We start from the raw sequence: 22,330 nt of genomic DNA, 5'->3' as shown, positions 1-22,330 counted from the left end.
AAGTCGGTTGGAAAGGGTGCATGTAAATAGTGAGCCCTGGGCGTAGGCGCGTAGCCGAACCAAACAACTTTCCAGTTGCTAATGGTAAGCCGCCTTCATGAATTGAATGCAATGCAAGGAGATCGTGGGCCTCATGCCCAACCATTAGACACTGTCGGTACATGTAACATGTTCATAAAGGGAATGCGTATTCAACTATTCATTTATCTTCGCTACCATCCGCCTAATAAAACAAATCACTCAAAGATAGGCCACGGAAAATCCGAGGTTGCTCCGATCCGATTATTTCGGATTTGGATCATGTATTGGTGGAATCGGATATGATTCGGATTTTGTAATTTATATTCAATTAATAATTGGATTGGATTTTGATTTGTTTTCATCCAATCCGGTTAAAATTTTAAATTAATTATATTATAATATTTATTGATTTTGATATATAAATTTTATATATTTATATTTAAAATTATAAAAAGATTTATTTTATATGAATTTATATATAATAGTTTATCTTATATTTATATTAATTTATTGTATATAAAATTTTTGTATTTTCAAAGATTAAAGTGGAGTGGAATTAAATTTGAATCTAACCCAAGTATGCTCGGATTTGGATTCGAATTCGAATTCTAAGTCTTCAAATCTAATTGGATTTCATTTTGGAATTGGATATGAGTTTCAATTATCGAATTGGATTTGGATTTTGTAGAAGCTAAAAGATGTGATTGGTTAGATGTAATGGTAAATTCATGTTGTAGACAACATGAACCAATAAAAAATAAATAAATTTCAACATAATTGATTGAGACCTAGATTTAACAAGCAGCCAATATTAGTGAATGCACCGTTTTTTTTTTTTTTGACTCTTTCAATCTACGCTTGCAAAAATCCCGCTTCTCATCACCGTTCATATTGTTCCATAGAGATGGTCACGATTCATGATGCCTAAGGGTCCATTTGGGAAGGCTGAAGTTGCTATGGAGAAGTCACTAAAAGAACCTTAAGTAGAATGCCCTATTTCTGACTAAAAGAAAGCTATTTTGGGCTTTCCAGGGTTGTTATCAAATATGGCTTTGGAAGGGCTTTCGAGTAACAGTTTTTTGGCAGAGCCGGATCTATTCACAACAAAATACTTTTCCAATAAGTTGCAACATGATATATATCGGCACATCTTACAGCAGACTGAAACACACCATAAAACTAAAACCAACCATGATAAGATGTACAGATACAGATCATATTGGAATTTGTTGGAAGAGTATTTTGTTGCTGAGAAGATCTCAGCTCCCTTTTTGGCATTGCAAAATGGGCCCCACCTAGATAGTCCATAAGCAATGTTTAGGCTGCATTTGGCATTCTTTATTTTAAAGATTCATCCCCTTTTTGCGGTTGAAATTCTCTATTTAATTGTACAAAGAAGCAAGTCTTTAAAATAAAGAATGTCAAATGCAGCCTGATTGAACAATCCCAAAAACCTGGCCAAAAAATGGCTTTTCTGATGAAATTTCTTTTAGTAGCTTATTAAAGGCAGCTTAATCAAAGCTTCGGCCATCCCAAACGGACTCTTTAAACAAATCATGCTTATATATGAAGCTGTCTCATTGCAACGGCCCACCACCAGCTTCTTCTAGCTCGTTGAAGGTTGAAACATTCAAAATGTATGTAAACAGGGTTTAAATTCTGGGACTCATAAATTTTTAATGCAAGCTTGCTAATAAAGAAAAAGAAAAAAAAGAAAGATGAGAGGCATAATCACGTGGAAGAGAGGCCAGATGGAATTAAATATTTCAAACCTTCTATTACCTGCTAATTTTGAGGCTGTGGTTGCTCAATTCTTCATTTTTGAGTTTATCCATCTAGATTTTTCTTATGGGACGGTGAGGTTTCTGGTTGTAGCTTGTAGGTTCCCCACTTGTTTCGGTTTTCATTTATGAAGCCTCAGTGGCACTTTAACATATTTATGCTTTGGTTCTACTGTAAATGTTCTCAACCAACGAATTTTGGCTGAATTTGATTCTTGGTTCTACTGTAAATTCAGTTTTCGCACCATTTCTCCATGATGTAAATGTCTATTCTGTACTTAGGAATTTCAATAAGCTCAAGATAAAACTTTCAAAATCGAGATAACATTTGTCAAGTCTTTTTAGAAATATCTTTTGACATCTCATATGGCTAAAACATATATTAAGCTTTTGCAGTCTTACCTGACCATTTAGTAAGTATTTTACTCTATTATGTTTTATTGGGCTGTTAAATAAAAAGGATGGAAAGATTCATTTGTAGTTTCTTGATTGTGACTTTCTAAGATGTAGGTCTTTCTGGTTTTTTATCTTATTTTAATAAATAGAAAAGACCAACTTAATTTTAAAAAGTCCATTGATGATTCAGTAGTTTAATTGATCACTCAAATCCGTAAGATGATTTAGATTTTGTTTGTTACCATTGATGTTTTTTCATAGAGAATTTTGGGTTGATTAATACAAATTAGTAAGAGAGAGAGTAGACTGAATTCAGTCCTCACAAAATCATCCTCAGACCATGCTCACAACCTTTTCGAGATATCCCTAATGCACAGTTCCAACTGGCTGTGAGTATAGTGTGAATACAGTTTTGTGAGGAGAGAGAGATGTAACGTCACATAAGTCATTTCAGATAGAATGATTAGACTTGACCTCTAAGCAAGCAACATCAATTTGGCATTAATACAAAATCTCTTGCACATGCATTTTTATGCAAATCTATTTCAATTATAATCAGCCCCTAGCCCCTAATAACAGCTATGTGTCAATTTCTATTCACCAATAAATTCAACTATGTATGTATTTGGTATATTAAATATTTGTATTTGATTTGCTTACAAAACCGAAAAAAATAATAATGAAATTGTTTATTGACAACTATGCACCACATCAGTATAACAGTGAATAGGTACTTAACCATTGGTGAAAGTATTAAAATGAAGCTTCCCCCGATGCTAGGCGTGCACATAAATCAGGACCAGCTTTTACGAGTCTCTATGCGTACCAATCAGCATGATGGGCTAAATACTGAAATGACGCCTATGTAGCAGCATTTATTGAAAAAATGCCTACAAAAATACCAAACACAACCTTAGTTGATCATTCAGCACCCTTTCCTTTGAGTATGTGTGGCTTCAAACCTATGTAAGTATAGGCTCTTCATGTAGTAAAGTAGACCTTCACATGCACCCTACCACCACTAACCCACAAACCCGCTAACTAGATGTGGTGTGGAGACCAAAGCCACAATACATGTATGCAAAAATAAAAATAAAAGAGAGTAAATTGCTGAAATCTCCCCTTAAGTTTTTTACTGTTGCTGAAACTACTCCTGAAAGGGTGGTATTTGCAATCACCTCCCTTAAATTTCTAATAAGTTGCAAGTAGGTCCATTATGTTAGAGTTTTCTAACAAGAGGCATGAAAGTGTCTAAAATACCCCTACAGTTACTATTGAGGCTGGTTTCTACAAAAAAAAACAATACAAACTTCATGAATAACAACAAGAGAGAGAGAGAGAGAGAGAATTTAAAGTTGCAATTTGACCTTGAGGCTGAGTTTGGAAGGAGTACAAATGCAAATATGTAGAGTGTAAAACTTTATATTTTGTATGTATTTACGCTGTATATATTTGCATTTGTACTGCTTCCAAAGTAAGCCTGAGCAATTGATATGAAAGGCAATTTTGGGGTAACAATTCATATGAAGAGAAAATTTGAAAAATAAACATTTTGGCCAAAAATATCCATGTGAATATTTTGGAGATTTTTATACATCTTTATAGAAGATTCTAATAGAGAAGGTCTACTTGCAATTATACCAAGAAGTTTTAGGGCGCTGATTGCAATTATTAAACTTGAAGAGTGGTTTCAGCAATTTACCCAAAAACAACCCTCCACTTCAAGGAGGCATAAATTTAATTAGGTTGTATTTGGTACCAAATTGCAATTTCTTCATGGAACGTTTTGAGATTGATCAATAAAAAATTAAAAAGTTGATGAAAAATATAAATTGTCATGTTAACAATGTAGTCACTTCAACCGAAAAAGGTAAATTGGGGACTAATCATTGTTGTTTAGAGTTAAAACATCAAGCGTCTGTTTGGAAAAAATGGTGCTTCATAAAAAGTCAATATGTTTGGAATCGTTTTTCCATAAAAATTGTGCTCCAAGCTATGCCTTTGAAATTGAGAAAGTGTGGTTTGGAGCAACACCGAATATACATTTTTTCATATTAGATATTGTTGCCGCCAACAAGAACATGATGTGACAATGACGTTGACTTCCCATAATGGGTACCAGTGCTGAAAACACATATGGAGCACTGGTACCAAACAGAAGATGTTGTTGTTGCTCTAGGAAACGTCCAACCTAGCAGCAATGTTTCCAAACAAAAGAAAGACGTTGTTTTTTCATTGTTTCTACAGCACCGATGCCAAACATAGATCAAATTTGATATTTCAAGTAACAACAACAATTTGTATTGATAACCCAAAACATTTTTTGTTGTGTGACATGACTAATGTTTTCGAGCTGTCATTGACCTGGACAATTGGATCGGGAACTATTTAGACAACCGGTTCCGTTTTACCCCAAATTTAGTCCCCAACCAAAAACCGTTAAATTGATCAACAACCCGTTGGCCAAAACAATTCCAGTTCTGACGGTTTTTATAACATTGGACATGACAACTCATATTTTAACTCTTATTTCTATTAATCAACCTCAAACATTTTATAAAAAAACAACAATCATACCAAATACAACCTTAAATTAGCATATAAGGATCGGATGAGCTCTCTAGGTCAGTGGGCTAATACATTACATGATATATCCCCGCTACTATCAATACAGTAATACACTAACCTTCCCAACTTCTCTAGCATATGGCACCCCATCACTATGAGGACCGAAGCGCATCACATATTCACATGTAGCTAAAAAAGCCTGATTAAAACTTTTGTGGGATGCTATGTGTCCACGTAGGAGAGATTTTTTTCCATTTTTTTTATAATTCATTTAGGAGGAATTTCAAAGCAGAGGCTTCTGGTTCTGGCTTTTCAAGGTGGGGCTCCTATGAAAAGCCCATAAGCTATATCTGATAAAAAACCTGATTGAAACTTTAATTTAAGTAGCTTCTTCAAAGCAAGCTTATCTCCCGAACGGGGCTTTATTCTTAGGAACTTTGAGGCTTTATAAATGGTAGGTTTTAATAAAATCGACACGGTTTACTTGGGCTGATCTGGTCTAATTGGTGCAACTGGATTTATTTATTTAATTGCCTCTTTTAACAAGGTAGAACTAAATTTGGGTAATTAGGTTTGGCCCAGATCTTGCATATTATTAATTAAAAAAAATGAGACAATCCTTGGTTGGGCCACGGTTGACCCATTTAGAATCTGGTCCAAGTACATATGGTCATGAGATCACAAAACTTTACTGGTGAAGGGTCCCACTCCTTCCCCACCTATGAGCTCACAGAACTGGACTCCCACAGTTCCGAGTGACCGAGGCATAATCCTTCAACAGTTCATCCATATCCCAAAATACATGCATCCTGCATACAGTCTTAATTAAGTGCCAACCCGATTTTTTGGAGTCTAGAGTTGACAACAGCGACGACTGGAAGCTGATTTGATATACAAAACATTATACAATAAAAACCGGTCTAATGGTTCCAAATCCGCCAGCGTCAACAGTTTTTGGAACGTTGAGTGCAAAGACCACGGTCGCGAGAATCATTCTTCAATATTTTATCCCGTTGGAATTCGAATCAGCGCCCAACTTGCGCCCAGCATCTCATCACAACCGTCTATTGAGAACATCTATGAGACTGTGAACCCTCCACGGAATCATTGACGTTATCATGTGAATGACATTTCCAACCATGTCTATCCCACAGTAGACCCGAGTCATCAGCAATCAATTTCACAATAAATGCCGAGTATTTTTTTCCCTTCTCTTCCCTTTCACCCGACTCATATACCCGCCCGTCACCTATCTTTTCTCTTCTCATGGAGCAAGTTGGCTATGTTTGATTTGGAGGAGAAAGGAAGGAAAAAATATGAAAACTTATACAACGTTTATAAAGGTTTCTTTGACTTTCCCTTTTTTTTCTCTAATTTTTCCTTCAAATCAAACACAACCTGAGTCTATTTAGTTCGGAGGGATAGGGATTGGAATGAGAAGCGAAATGGTGCCATTTAGTTGGGAGAATGGAAAATCAGATCCCATTGTGCGCCCAATTATAAGAATTCCATTCCAATTACCGAAAAAAAAAAATCCTTCCTCCCTCCACCTTTGTACACGCCTCCCTCCTCCCACGAGGTAAATCGCCATCGAGCCACCAAATATAATCTCATTTGATTTTCAATTTCAATTCCAATTTCTGTATAGGCCAAACAGGTGAAAGAATAGATCATATCGATTTTAATTTCATGGGATTTTGATTCTAATTTCCAATCTAACTGCAAAACCAAACAGACCCTTGAAAAACATATATCTTTGACATATGGTAGGATATGGATATCCTTCTATCCATCCAGTTAGGATTTCCTATCCACACCTATTTAAGTGTCACAGCAAATGTACATTAAGAATATCTCCCATATTTACATATTATTGGGGAGTTCGGCTTTAATCAGTGTAATAACCATTGGGTATATCTCTCCATACTTATGTACTTCATTAAGAAATATTCTCAATGCAAAATTGTAAGAAACTGTTCCAACTGTATAAATATAGATTTGCACTGAAAAAACCATGGGTAGGATTATTGTGGATAGGATCTGAATTCATATCCATATGCCCACCCGTCCATAACCAATATTTTCTCCTTTCTTCCCAAACTATTTGGCATTGCTCTTTTCGAGTTTGACCCTAATTCATCTTTAAAATCCGATTACCGATCACGACCCATGTAATACCCACCTTACATTGAAAATGAAAATTACGCAAATTTTAATAGTAAAAAATTGCCACTGTTAATTCTATTTTACTGCACAAGTGTCACTCTTAATCTTTCTTTGAACAGCACAAACCTCACTCTTAAATTCTAAAAAACTACACAAATACTCAAAATAGTATAAAGACGACTTTAACAAATTACCATAAACACCCGACTTGTCTTTCTTGTTCAACGATAGCCCTATTAATTAAAAAAAATTATGAAGGGGGGCAACTATTCTTTTATATGAATTTGCTGTCTTTGATTCTGTTTTTCACGTGCATGCAAACCCTCTTTTTGGTCTGTCGTCTGCTCACTCTACACGTCACGACATAGTTTTTAAATCTATTACAGTTAACTATTACATAACACAGAGAGGTAGCTAATAGCTTCCAACCGAAACCGATACCGGTACCAATATTTACTTTTCCGTGTGCTGGGCGAAACATCAGCAGGGTTTGAGCGGAGACCCGCAGAGACAGTCGTTGTTAACAAATGAAGCTGCTTCAAGGTGGTCGAACGGAGCACCTGACGGAATTCTGCCGCACAGGTGGTTGTGACTGAGATCCATGTGGCCGATGTAAGCCGCAGACGTTATGGATTTCGGTATCGGGCCTCTCAAGTTGTTGAACGACAGGTCAAGCGCCGTGAAGTACGATCTCGGCCCGAAAGCATCCGGTATGTACCCTTCGAGCAAGTTTCGGCTCAAGTTCAGAATATTTAAGCCCGAACCACTCAACAGGCTCGTCGGGATTTCGCCGGATATTTTGTTGCCGTCTAGATTCAGCGTCGAGAGGACCGGCATTCTCCCGATGGATTCCGGGATCGTGCCGGAGATCTGGTTCATTGACAGATCCAAGTCCGCGAGACGGTAAATTTTAGAGATAGAACTGGGGATGGGGCCGTAAATCTGGTTACGGCTCAGAAGAGCTCTACTGAGCATTCGAAGCTTGCCAAAGTCACTAGGGATCTCACCGGTTATACGGTTGTTGCGGAGGTCGAGATGCATAAGAGTGGCAAGGTTCACGATAGATGCTGGAATCCTCCCTGTGATTTGATTATCGGCGACGTTCAAAACGGTGAGGTGCTTGAGCTTGCCTATACCAGAAGGAATACTGCCAGAGAGCTTGTTACCAATGAGATCGAGGACTCGAAGGTATGGTATCGAAGTGATGCAAGCAGGAATCGGGCCGGTGATTCCTTTCCAGTCGGCAATAATAAGGTTGGTGAGTCGGTCGAGCTTACAGATTGCCGGCGAGATAGTTCCGGTCATGTAACCGGTCCGCCCTGCTTTCTCGAAGATGGGGTCTTCCGACTCGCCGCGCAGTGTTAGATCGGCGACTCGGTGGACGGTTGGGTCGCAGTGAACGCCGTACCAGTTGTTGCAACAGTCGGTTCCCTTCCAAGTGTTGAAGATGCCCAAGTAAGACTCGTTGAGTGCAGCTTTGAAGGCGAGAAGAGCTGCCCGGTCTGACGGTGGGCAGGAGTTAACGGAAGAAGTAACGGCCAGTAGGAGGACTGAGACGAAGAAGACGATGCCCATCTTCTCTCTCTCGCTCGCTCTCAGTACTGTTCCTCTTTCTCTGTAAAACTGAAACGTTATCTACTCCTACGTTGGGGACTCAGCCGAGCTCTGAATAATGACGACTGGCACTGCATTTATACATCTTTTCTGACATTTATGTCCCTAAATTAGTTCGTAATTTACAAATATCATAAATTATTGGGGACAAAGCTTGTGGAATTTGATGTGATCTTTGGACCGTTCATCTGGGATATACCTACGAGGAATGAGAGACGATAAAGTGTTTACAAGGGAGACATGGGGCTACGGGCTACGGCGTGGCAGATTTATATCCAGATTCTTCTACTCAGGCTCCCTTTGGGAAGCCAGTACAAAAATGCTGAAATTGTTTGCTTTTGCACTCTTGCCCAACCTAAGTTGGGTTTAGTAAAAGTGCAAACACAAATCCAAGCAAATTTGTACTCTCATTCATTTTTACTGTGTTTTGATAAAAATATTCCCGGTAAATTAAAAAGTAAGGCAAAAGATAACAAATACAAATTTGTAGAGTACAAAACTTTATATTTTGTATATTTTGTATGAATTTGCACTGTATATATTTATATTTGTACTCCTTCCAAATTGAGCATAAGACTCAGATTAGAAGGAGGCCAAATACAAATATGTAGAACTGAAAATCTTGTATTTTGTATTATTTTGTAGGGATGTTCAAATTCGGTTATCAAATAAAAAATTAAGTCAAATTGAACCAATTAAGTCAATTCAGCTTCATTGTTTCAGTTTTTTATTTATTCGATTTTAAGATTTTAGAAATTTTGGATTTCAATTTGGTTATTCAAATTACAATGCATTCATTAATATTGACTACATGTTTAATTCAGATCTCAACCAATCACATTAAGTATAATTAAGTTTCACTGGTTCACATTTCATAAAATATACTTTTATATTTAATAATATGTATTTACCACCATGTTCAATCGATCATATCGTTTGATGCATAGAGGAGCAAATGCACCATAGATTTGTATAAAGTTCTATTTACATTTTTAAAATTTTTATAAATATTTCAAATAAGTATATTTATAAAGTAATTTTTATTCTATTAATTTGAATTGAAACTTCAATTGAAAGTACAAGAAATTTAAGGGTAGTTTCAAAATCTTTTCAATTCGAAACCAGATTTTTAGTTTTCATCTACCTAATAAAGGAAAAAGTCATAAAATTATTCATGAGATTCAATGAAATTAAAAATCTTGGCCATTTGATGCTTGTATGTATACCAATATTTAATTTCATTGGATGTGGTTTTGATGATTTAACATGATTTATGTAGATCAAATCAAATTTGATATCTGAATATGTAATAGAATCAAATTCAGATATATATGTTTCAAATATCCATTAAATCAAATTGAATTTAGATGTCTCGAATTCTTATTGGATTGAATTCAAATACACCCCTATACTATCCAAATTCAATCTATTTGTACCCTAAATACATTAAATTCGTTCTGCTATAGCTTGTGAACTCGGTCAAGTTGAATTACCCAACTCATGCTATGCATGGGCTGGTGTTAAAAGATGCCCCTATTAGAAGGGATGCATTACATTCAGTTCTCGAGACTAATAAAAAGTAAACTGATTCAGTTACCCCTGTTTGATTTTTTTTTTATTAATTCAACAAAAAACCACAAAATTCTGAAGAGGTTGGAAAGGAAAAAGAAAGTGAACTGACGTTGGTAATTACATTTTTGAATATATATCTGTTAATTTAGAGTCGGCCAGAATTTCTACCCACGGCAACTCTACCCAAACTTACCACATGAGATTGCAGTCATACAGGAGGAACATCTCATGTTATTACATGTTATTATGCATGGAAAATGTTGGCACGACATGGAGGTAGTGATTTGTGGGTAGGGATGGATAGAGTTCTTCTGGATAAGAGATCTGGAGTTATTAATTTATTGACTTTCAAATTTTAGGGTCCACCCTATAGTATAGGGTAGGTGTCAGTTCGGAATTGATGCTAATTCACAGATAAATATGAGTGTTATAATTGAAGCTATTTATAATTTTGAATTATTGTAGGTCTACAGTTCAAATTAGAATTGGAGTACAATCTAAAAATCCCTAAAATAATATTTCCTAATGCATTGTATGTAAGGATAATGAATTATTCACGTCTCATCTTATTTTTATGAGCAAGAGTTCATTGCTCATTGAAAAGATAGAGTTTAGGGCTTCGTTTATAGCTTTTGATTTGTTTTATTATATGATGCCGATATTGCCTTGGCTGGCTTTACGTCCAGACGACCATGTGCGAAAGAAGCCAAGTAAAGGGGGCCTAGGGTTGGCAAGTCGAATCCATTTGTTCAAATTTGGATAGGGGCCGGCCGGGCACAACTTGGGTCGAGTTGGGTTAAGCATTTGTCAAAGTTTTGAATGGGTCTGAGCCTCAACATGAGCACGACGAGATCTGGTTGAATATTTTCAATTTGGACAACTCAACTTAAAAAAGCAATCACCTAATATGCCAATATTGATACCAGCTATTTGGGATCTTTGTGATGAGGAATAAATTTGGGACGTTCTTCATAATCTTTCGAATCGGGATTACTCCTCATACAAGGCGCCTCACGACGACCTCATCACAGTCACATTCCACCATGTATTGAGAATATCTATCGTAAATAATAATACATAATTTTAAGTATGGGAGATGTTCTTAACAAGGTTTAAAATTTTGATATAATACAACCGATGCAAGGTGTATTGTATCATATCTTTTAAAAATAGATACAGAATATGCATAGAAATCGTGTGTATCGTATTCTTTTTATACGTATCAGACCTGTATCAGGGGCATATCGAAAGCGTATCAGAGGTGTATTGGGGGCGTATCAGTAGCATATCGATAAAAAAGATACGGCCAAAAACTGAAAAAATATAAAGGAGAAAATTAAGCTTCTTTCCCCTAAAATAAGCATTCTTTCACCCCCCAAATGACTCTAAAACTCAAAACCTCATTCCTAGAGTACTAGATTTGAAAAAAAAAATTGCAAGAAACAAGTGTGAATCGTTTATATTTTTTAAAGATTTTCAAAATTTTGAAAAAAAAAGTAAAAATAGGTAAAATTTTTCAATATTTTTATAATATCTTATAATTTATTTTTTTCTTGAATGTATAAATTTATGTTAATCTACATTTCTTACATTCCAAATCATATTTTTTTTGTGTGTTATTGGTAGATTTATGGAAATTTCATGAAGATATTTGGGGAAAATATAAATTAACAAAAAAATTGAAAATGTAATTTTTTCTTTGCCTATAAAGACTAAATATGTTTTATATCTATGGATTTATCTATCATATCCATAGAGCAATTGAAATTTCTTCTTTAATATATATATATATATATATATATATATATTTAGAATTAAAAAATAAAGAATAATTAATTATATTTTATCATTTGATCACAATAACTGAATATATTATAATTCTATGGATGATTTATCATATCCAAATACCAATTGAAATTTCTTCTTTAATAATTACTATTTTTTATTTTTATATTTATAGAATTAATAAATAAATAATTATATTATATCATTTGATTACAATGATTGAATATATTATAATTCTATGGATAATCTATCATATCCACAAAGAAATTGAAATTTCTTCTTTAATAACTATTTTTTGAATATATTATATAATGTTTATTTATTTTATTTATTTTTTGAAAATAAATAATTATTATTTAAATAATAATTTTTTATTAATTATATTTTCACTTAGAAGTTGTGCCAATGCATATTTTATGGTTGGATAGGAGAGTTGGGTTTTTCCCATACCATAAAACATTAAAACTTAAGAATTATAATTTATAAATTATAGTAAAGCATACGATTTTCAATAAAATTATAATTAACTACAATATATGTCTTCATAAAACTATTAAAATATATTAATTTAATGAATATACACCTCATTGAAGTCTTATATTTAGTGTTGTTGATGTATTTTTATGATTTATTAAAGTATTTATAGTGTTTCCAAGTGTATCTATGCGTATCTTAGTTTTTCTCTAATACACACGCATATCCAAGGCATAACTCAATACATCTCTTAAATTGTTTTTCCCGATACACTTGGCATTTCCGATACTTTGAATCTTGGTTCTCAATACATGGTGGGATGTGTCTGTACGGTCGGTGTGAGATGCCATATGTAAGGAACAGATCCGGTCTCTAATCTTTGGCATTTTTTTTTATGAAGTAATTGCTGTCAGATGAATCAGTATTCTCACATTTATCGTCATGAGATTTTACTTGGTACACCCCAATGTGCTGGAAGGGATTGGTGCATTGATACTTTGAACCTTGTACATGGAGCATTTTTTTATGTTATTTAATCATTATAAAAAAGACCTTAATAATACCTTAAAATTGATGCACCACTAAGCAAAAGATATGATACAATACATCCGATACAAAGTATAGTGTATCCAAATTTTAAACCTTGCACCACTAAATTCGAGTCTAATCCAACACATATGATTCAAATTCAAGCTGTTTAAGTGTTTATTAATTGGACCAAATATGGAACATGGAGCTACCCCAATTCAATCCACTAAAAAATAACCATCAAACTAACTTGTATTTATTTTTAAATCAAGTTCAATGATACCGGAAAGGCATGATGATGTCTAAAACAAACTTATTCATGAGGTGGGGTTTGATTGGTCAAAGTTCTTCCAATATCATATATTTTTCCAAAAATGATAGCATGTTTTTTTCATGATATATAATAAGGTTTTAAAAATCAATTCAGAACCAAAACCACTTTGACCACTGGTTTCTAGGTCAACAGTTCAATTTTATAGTTAAAACGGATGGCCCATTCAAATTTAAAAAATAATAAAATAATTAATGGTCAAAACCATTATCTGAGTTGAACGAGTCAATAGTTCGACCACTTGGGTCAATTGGTCACTGATCAAGTCAACAATTTTTTACCAAAGATCAAGTTCTGGGTAAAACAGAACCGGTTGCCTGAACAGTTCCTAAGCCAAATAATCTGACTATTTGGATCAATAACGGCTCAAAAACACTAATATACAATATATACAAAATCATTTTCAATTGATTGTTTTTTTACAATATCCAAATATAATTGAATCCCACCGATAAGATTGGATTGAAATGTGAATATCAACAGATCATATTCGGATCTAGTAGGTATGCCATAAGTGTGAGTCTAAATGGGACATCTCAATGAGATCTTGCTGGTTATCTGCATGGGGCTGCTAGAGTGACAGGGACCCTAGCTAGAAAGGAGAAGGTGATATGTTTGTTAAGGTGTCAGTCAGTCGCCCATGGATATCCATATCCATTGATCCATCCCCTCTTCGCACACCCATCACGAGTCACGACTCCTTTGAAAACTCTTCTTTGGCCATATCTGCAACATCCCATTAATTATTTCCAATTGCTAACATGTGCAGAGCTGTTGCTCAAGGGAAGCACTGGTCTAAATCACATCGGAAATGAACAGCTAACTAGCTTAGCTAGCTATACTAATTACTATAGAAGGGGATGTGATGTAATGCCTTTATATATGTAGTAGAATCAATAACAGAGATATCACAAACTCATCATTTGCAAATTGGGTGAGTTTTTTTACGACCATCATCATCATGGATACATGAATAGATGCTCACATGCAGGGGGTTATATATACGATACACCAAATCATTTTGGTTTTGACCGGTTTGACTTTTGTATTTTAAAATTTATTTTTAAATGTTTTCTTTTTTTTTTGTGTCTCTTTGAATAGGTGCATTGTTCTGAAGAAATATCTCTCTGAAAGGATATTTTTGTGTTCATTCGGGTGACTAAGAACATACGATAAAAGAAGTGTTGGTCGACCAAGAAACATAAATCAATGCACACAACACAGCTTTCTCTCTCTGTCGAATGTCGATTTTCTGAGCATCATCCTTGGTGGTTCGCGGAGGTCTGGTAAGCAAGTGCATGCTTACCAGTTGCCTATGGGCTATTTTATCTTGACAACTGATTTACAATCATGTGACTGCACTATAGGGGGCAAATGCGATTATAAGGAGAGTGACCAAGTGGCACGACTCAACTTTCATTCTCTTTGCAATTTATCAGTTTTACAGTTCTACAACACTATAGTTCCGCAAGTGGTCGGTTTGAAAAGCAATTACCGATAAATTCCATTATATCTATTGTTTGTATTCAATTCTTGTTGATTGTAATTGAGATTTGAGATCGAATTCCTCCTGCACTTGGATTGGGGGTTATGGGTTGGGATGGACTACCCGTGATGTATAGCCCTTCAAAATAAATTATAATAAAGAAAACATTTCCATTTTAAGCGAATAAGCATTAGTAAAGAGAAAGTCTCTATCACTTGTTCACATCTTGACAGCTCCTCTCCCACCACCCTTTCCGGGTTAAGGCAAATTCTAGCATCTTCTACTGAGTACTGGAATAGAAAACACGTGCCCACAGTACATGCACATGGATACATACCAAAATCTTTATAGGTGCCCAGCTTGACAAGGGTGAAAGGAGTTCACTGTAGCTCTTCTCCACAAAGACTCATGGATCATCCATGTTATCATGTCATCGATTCGACGCCGATAGCAGGCTTTTCTCTATTTGTTTGTTCGATTTTTGACATGATTGAGAATTTTTCCTTTTTTTCGATATTTCTTCAAAATTGAAAAAACTTTTTCCCCTTTTCCAAGGGTTGCCGATCTATTATGTCGCAAGAACTTCCAACTATAAATAAAAAACAGATTGGAGCAGTTAGATCTCTACAGAACAAAAGATTCTCTTAAATATGACAGCTTCGCTTTGATATGCACCGCCAGAAATAGAAATAGGAATGGCAACGGGACGGGGCGGGGCGGATTCGGGAGGCCTCGCCCCATCCCCGTCTTTGCAAAAATCTTCATCCCCGTACCGTTTCCATCCTCGCTAACGGGGACAACGTTATCCCCATGCCCATGGGGATCTTTTTCCCCGTAGGAACCCTCATTCCCTATGATTCTTTATAATGCTAAATGTTTTGTTTTTGTTTTTTATTTTATTTAAAAAAATAAAAATAAAATAATTAATATTTATAATTGTATTAGAAAATATTCAAATATATTTTTAAAAATATTAATAGATAGATGTATGTTTATATATTTACATATATAACGTATGCATATATATATACATATATATTAGTGGGGATCCCACGAAGCAGGGATTGGGGTCTCTGCGGGGCGGGGAGTGCTCTCCCCTTCTCCACCTCGTCTCCACTAACGGAGATAAACACAGGGGGAAAATCATCCCCATCTTTGCCCCATTCGGAGCGAATCCCCACGGAGATCGAAGAAATGGAGAAAATTGCCATCCCTAGCAAGAAAAGAGCCTACCTTGAAGAAAAAACATTTGTTGGATTACAGGTTTTTGATGAGTGGGGGTCGAGCAGGTGGCCTACAATAAGTCCAAGATCCTATCAACTGAGCCACCATTAGTTTGTGCACAATCAGATAGACATTAATTAAGCAAAATTTGGTTGAACATGATGGCCTATTCTTAGGGTCTATTTGGTTTGCAGTCGAAATCGGAATCGGAATTAAAATTCTTTGAAATTGGAATCGGAATGATCTATTTTCATAGTCTATTTGGTTTGGACAGGAATGAAAATGAAAATTGGAATAGTATAAATAAGATTTCATCCCAAACCCATTCCCTCAAATGGAGGAATGCCATTCCAATAGGAATCGGAATGGGATTCCGACTCCGCCCAACCAAACAATTGGAATTGGAATAGCCCATTTCGATTCCAATTCTGAACCCCTATTCCTGCAAAACAAACGAGCCTTAGTCTTTTAGTGAATAATTATATATGGATGAAACTGAAGTTGGGTTGATTACTTCACACTTGAATATCATTTTATTATTTAACTATATCATCTACTTAAAAACAATTCAATAAGTCATTCAGTTTAAGTACTTCAGTTGTTATGAGACAACCTCAATTTGCTTCCGTTTCACATTCAGTTTTTAACTGAATTAGTTGTGGGTGAGTTTAAATAGCCACATATTTAATTTTTTTATTTTAAAATTCAAACACACACACACACTCAATTGTAAAGGGGCGAGGAAGAAATTTGAGGAATCTGGCGTGGATGACTGCATTATAGTATTGATAAATTTCTTTGAAGGTTTAGAGGAAATTTCATTCGTAAAAAATTATTGGTATAAAAATTCTGGCTTAAAACATTTTGCAAGAATAAATCAGATGTCATTAACCACATAAAAACTCTTAGGCTATGTTTTAGTTAGATAGAAAATAGGAGAGAAACAGAAAGTTGAGGGAAAGTTTTTTAAGGAATTTTGTGAAATTTTGTAAAATTTTTTAAGAATCTTCCCTCAACTTAACTTTTTCTCTCATATCTTCTATCAAACCAAACACAACATTTGGGAAGAAAAACAGATTTTCCCAAAGAGTGAGCAGCCATGCAATTACTCATTTGTGGATTGGATTTTTCTAATGATTTGCAATTTTCCACCAACAAGAGAGATGTGATGACACACATATCATCAGGTCATGGCTTCTTCAGTGAGAACTCCTTTTGTTTGACCCATAAGTAAGTGATCATAAAGCTTTGTAACCTGAATTGCCCGAATTCACAAACTAAAGTTGTGTTTGGATGTGCTTCAAAATTTATGCTCTTAAAGCCTATAAACATAACACCCTATTTTTAGACTTTGTATTTATACCATAATGCTTTTGGAATATATATATATATATTTCAGACTGCATTCTGTTTGAGCCCAGATTTACTACTCACTTTTCCTACCCACTCTCTACCCACCGTGAATTACAGCCACACCTCTATCCAAGTGATTTCGTTTCTCATAGCCCAAGCTCAAAAGCAAAATCTTATCCACACAAAGTCTAAAAGACAACCAATAATTATCAGACTTTGTATTCTGCTTTGTTTATATTGATAAGATGGTGAAGGAAAATGACAACAACACAATACACATTTGACAAACCTTATTCCTCTATTTTTCTCCTCTTTACTCTCCTTGATCATGGGCCGAGTGAAAACCCTATGAATCTGGGGCGGCTGAATGCTATCGAACCTGTGTAACCCTAGTTGTCTTGGATGGTGTGATCCTGTTGATGTGTTATGACAACTGTAGGTCATAACAATCTGGTTAGCGGCTGTTATTACCTCAGTTTTGTCTAGAATTTGGTACGGTTTGTGCACAATCTGGTTGGTAAACCCTTGTGTGTGGGTGTGAACTGAGTGGAGCATTGCTTTGTGGAGTAAGGAGGGGTCCTAAATCCGGTGTGTGGGACTGAGTAACTGCTTGACCATGTCGACTGAGAATTCTGCTACTTCAGAAATCTCAGGGAGCCACAATGGAGTAAGTGGGGGAATGGATATGAGCTTTCCCATGGCTGTCATTCCCTTTGATGGTCTGAATTACCTTGAGTGGTCTAGGGGGATAAAACTCTACATCACTGCTAGGGGGCGAATAGGATACATCAATGGGAGAGTAAAGGAACCGAAGTATGGAAGTGTTGAGCATGATAGGTGGGACCAAGAGAACAGTATGGTGATGTCTTGGCTCTTGGTTTCAATGCTGCCACAAGTAAGGAAGACCTTTATGTGGGCTGAAACTGCTTGTGAGATATGGGAACAAGCGAAGTCCACTTATTCAGAACAGAAACACTATGCCAAGATATATCAACTACAAGCAGAATCTTCTACTTGCAAGCAGAGGGAGAGGAGTCTCTCAATGTACTATTCTGATTTGACATCAATATGGAAAGAACTTGATCACTATCAGAATGTGAATTGGAAGTGTGATGAAGATGCAAAAGCCTATAAGTCACTTGTATCACAGCAACGTGTGTTTACCTTTCTCCTAGGGCTGAATCAGTCATATGAGTCCATCAGGGTACAGATCTTGGGTAGTAAAGACTTGCCATCAGTCCAGGAGGTGTATGCCTTGGTGCAATCAGAAGAAAGCAGAAGAAGTGTGATGAATGGTGTAGAAGGGGAGTCAGTAGCCCTAGCGGTCCGGGGAAATTCAAATACAAATGTCGGAGGTGGTTTTAAAAGGGGTGACACTCAGAAAAAAACAGAAGATAAAAGCAAATTTTGGTGCACTCACTGCCAGAAGACACGACACACTAAAGATACATGCTGGAATCTCCATGGAAAACCTAAATGGGCACAGGTATTGGGTAAGAAGTCAGCACCGGATCAGGGCAAGAAACCAGGCCAACAGAATCAAAGAAGGTATAACTCAGCTAATCTGGCATCGACAGAGACTAGTCCTTTCGTAACTCAGGAGAGACATCCCGGTTCTGACCCTAAGGAAGATATTATCAATTCCTTCCGTGAACATTTGGAATTGTATGGTAGGACTCTCCGCCAGGTGGATTCTGGGCCTACTCCTTCTACCTCATTTGCATCTACATCAGGTAATGCCACAGCCTTCCATGTGTCATCTCATACTACTGATTCACCTTGGATTATTGACTCCGGAGCCTCAAATCACATGACCGGTAAGTCAAATTTGTTCCAGACATATAACATTCTCTCTAGGAGAGATAAGGTAAGACTGGCTGATGGTTCCTTTTCTACCATAGTTGGTCGAGGCACCATATCTCTCCCACTTGGCCTTACTCTACCAAATGTCCTGCATGTTCCGAAATTACCTATTAATTTGTTGTCCATTAGTAGTATTACTCACTCTTTGAACTGCTCAGTCACCTTTTTTCCGTCTTCATGTGTATTTCAGGATTTGACCTCGGGGAAGACAATTGGTAGAGGAAGCATGGTGGATGGTCTCTATGTGTTGGAGAATAATGCTGGTCTAGTGGCAACTGAGTCCACAAGTTCGGTGAGAGTCAGGCCTATTTATGGCATAGTTGTTTAGGTCATCTTTCATTTGAGTCGTTAAAAGTTGTGTTCCCAAAGATTTTTGAGTCATTGTTAGTGAGTCAATTACAGTGTCAAACTTGTCAGTTGAGTAAGCATTGTAGAAGCTCTTTACCTTTAAGAAATAAAAGATCTGAATTTCCATTTCATATTGCTTATTTTGATGTTTGGGGCCCTGTTACTCTACCTACTGCGGCTGTCTATAAGTATTTTGTTACGTTGATTGATGATTATTCTCGATACACTTGGATTTATCCTATGCGATCTCGAGATGAAGTGCCACAAATTGTGAAAGATTTCCAACGCATGGTGTTCACTCAGTTCCAAACGGAAATTCATATTTTCCAGCCGGACAATGCAAATGAATATTTCCATAGTGATCTCACGAAGTTCTTTGCTTCGAGTGGGTCACTTCAGCGAAGCTCTTGTGCCAAGACACCCCAACAAAATGGTGTGGCTGAACGGAAAAATCGTCATTTACTCGAAGTTGCTCGTGGCTTGCTGATTGATATGAATGTGCCGAAACAGTTCTGGATGGATGCAGTATTGTGTGCGACATATATCATCAATCGCATGCTCTCTCGGCTACTAGAGTATAAGGCCCCACATCAGCTCCTGTTCCCTACAGCCCCGCTGTCCACCATTCCGATGCGTGTCTTTGGGTGTCGTTGTTTTGTCCACAACCTATCACCTACTCGTGGTAAATTTGACCATCGGGCTATTCTTTGTGTTTTTCTTGGTTACCCTTCATCTCAAAAGGGATATCGTTGCTATGATCTCATTGCCCGTAAGTACTATGTTTCCATTGATGTCTCATTCTTTGAGAGTCAACCGTTCTTCTCGGTTTCTCCTCAGGAGGAGAGTAGGGTTGAGGAGAAACAGGCGATGACTCAGATTCAACTACCTCCTTTACCCGATCCTCCTCCATTCTGGGTTTTCCATCGTCGTCATAAGAGCCAGTAGAGTTCAAGAGCCGTGGAGCCGGACACTATGCAACCAACATCATCGGATTCACCCGAGGCAAATCCGTCTCATCAGCCAGGTACACTTGCTCCCATTGCTCATTTAAATGTTGATTCACATGTCCCCAATGATCTTAATATTCCTATTGCTAAGAGAAAGGGTGTTAGATCTTGTACAACTAATCATCTTATCTCTAACTTTGTGTCCTATGAGCATGTTTCACCCTCGTACCGTGCCTTCCTCTCCTCTATGGACAGTGTTCCCATCCCTAAGACCGTGGTAGAAGCTTTGTCAAAACCTGAATGGACAGATGCAATGCGGGAAGAAATTGATGCCTTACATAAAAATGGTACGTGGGAGTTGGTAGATCTTCCTGAGGGGAAGGAACCAGTGGGGTGCAAGTGGGTGTTCACAGTGAAACACAAAGCTGATGGAACTATTGAAAGGTACAAGGCTAGACTGGTAGCAAGAGGCTTCACACAGGTATATGAAGTGGACTATGTAGAGACTTTTGCCCCTGTAGCGAAGATGAACTCCATCCGGATTCTCCTTTCCTTGGCAGCAAATCTTGACTGAGATCTTCACCAATTGGACATCAAGAATGCCTTCTTGAATGGTGACTTGGAAGAGGAGGTGTACATGACCCAACCCCTAGGGTTCTGTGCCATAGGCAATGAACAAAAGGTGTGCAGGTTGAAAAAGTCCCTATATGGATTGAAACAATCACCTCGGGCTTGGTTTAGTAAGTTCCATGTAGCAGTCAAACAAATGGGATTCAAACAATGCCAATCAGATCATACCTTGTTTGTAAAAAGAGTGTGAAGGTAAAATTGTAGCTCTTATTGTGTATGTGGATGACATAGTGATCACAGGAGATTGGGAGGCTGAAATCCAAAGACTAAAAAAATTATTAGCCACTAAATTTGAGGTGAAGGATCTAGGCTCCTTACGGTACTTCCTTGGAATTGAAGTTGCCCGCTCTCACAAGGGCATCTTTATTTCCCAACGGAAGTATGTACTAGATCTACTAGAAGATACAGGCAAGTTGGGGGTAAAACCATCTGATTCACCTATTGAACCTAATCACCATCTGGGAGACAGTCAGGGAGAGTTTTTGAAAGATGTAAAGATGTTCCAGAGACTTGTGGGGAGACTTCTGTATTTGTCTATGACTAGGCCTGATATTGCCTATGCAGTGGGTGTCCTTAGTCAATTCATGCACAACCCGATGACAACTCACTTTGAAGCTGCAGAGAGGATCTTGATATATCTCAAGAAGTTTCCTGGGGCTGGTTTGTTGTTCCAGAAACACAGTCACTTAAAAGTGGAAGTATATACTGATGCAGATTGGGCAGGAGCAGTCAATGACCGAAAGTCCACCAGTGGTTATTGTGCCTTTGCAGGAGGAAACCTTATCACATGGAGAAGCAAAAAACAAAGTGTGGTGGCTAGTTCCAGTGCTGAAGCAGAATATAGAGCGATGGCTCATGGGGTTGCGGAAATCATGTGGATAAGAAATCTGCTAGGTGAACTGGGTTTTGCAGTAAACAATCCTACTTCACTCTACTGTGACAATAAAGCAGCCATCAATATTGCTGCTAATCCAGTTCTGCATGATAGGACGAAACACATTGAAGTGGACAAACATTTTATCAGAGAGAAACTTGAAAGTGGAGAAGTGTGCACACCATATGTCAACTCGGAAGAACAACTTGCAGATATCTTCACCAAAGGTCTTCATCATGTGTGGCACAAAGATTTGTGTGACAAGTTGGGCATGATTGACATCTATGCTCCAACTTGAGGGGGAGTGTTGGAATAATGTTAGAATAACTTAGTTGCAGTTGTTATGTCTGTTATTGTACTCAGGGGCAC

At 36.9% G+C, this 22,330-nt stretch overlaps 1 protein-coding gene across 1 annotated transcript; it reads right to left on the bottom strand.

Moving 5' to 3' along the window:
- Nucleotides 1–7,204: 7,204 nt before the first annotated feature.
- LOC148844751 (uncharacterized) lies at nt 7,205–8,613 on the bottom strand. The gene has a single exon (XM_088953639.1). The coding sequence runs from the start codon at nt 8,505–8,507 to the stop codon at nt 7,413–7,415; it is 1,095 nt and encodes a 364-aa protein (XP_088809765.1). The 5' UTR covers nt 8,508–8,613; the 3' UTR covers nt 7,205–7,412.
- Between the last annotated feature and the right edge of the window lie 13,717 nt (nt 8,614–22,330).

The sequence above is a fragment of the Nelumbo lutea genome, chromosome 7, assembly GCF_056320005.1.
Source record: "Nelumbo lutea isolate HS-2025 chromosome 7, American lotus-T2T, whole genome shotgun sequence".
NCBI classification, from domain to species: Eukaryota; Viridiplantae; Streptophyta; class Magnoliopsida; order Proteales; family Nelumbonaceae; genus Nelumbo; species Nelumbo lutea.
Note: the sequence above shows the minus strand (reverse complement) of the source record. Positions and strands in the feature narration are given on the sequence as shown.

Bases quoted from the DNA above. Each gene is read 5' to 3' on its own strand.
- LOC148844751 (XM_088953639.1), bottom strand. From the start codon at position 8,507: ATGGGCATCGTCTTCTTCGTCTCAGTCCTCCTACTGGCCGTTACTTCT.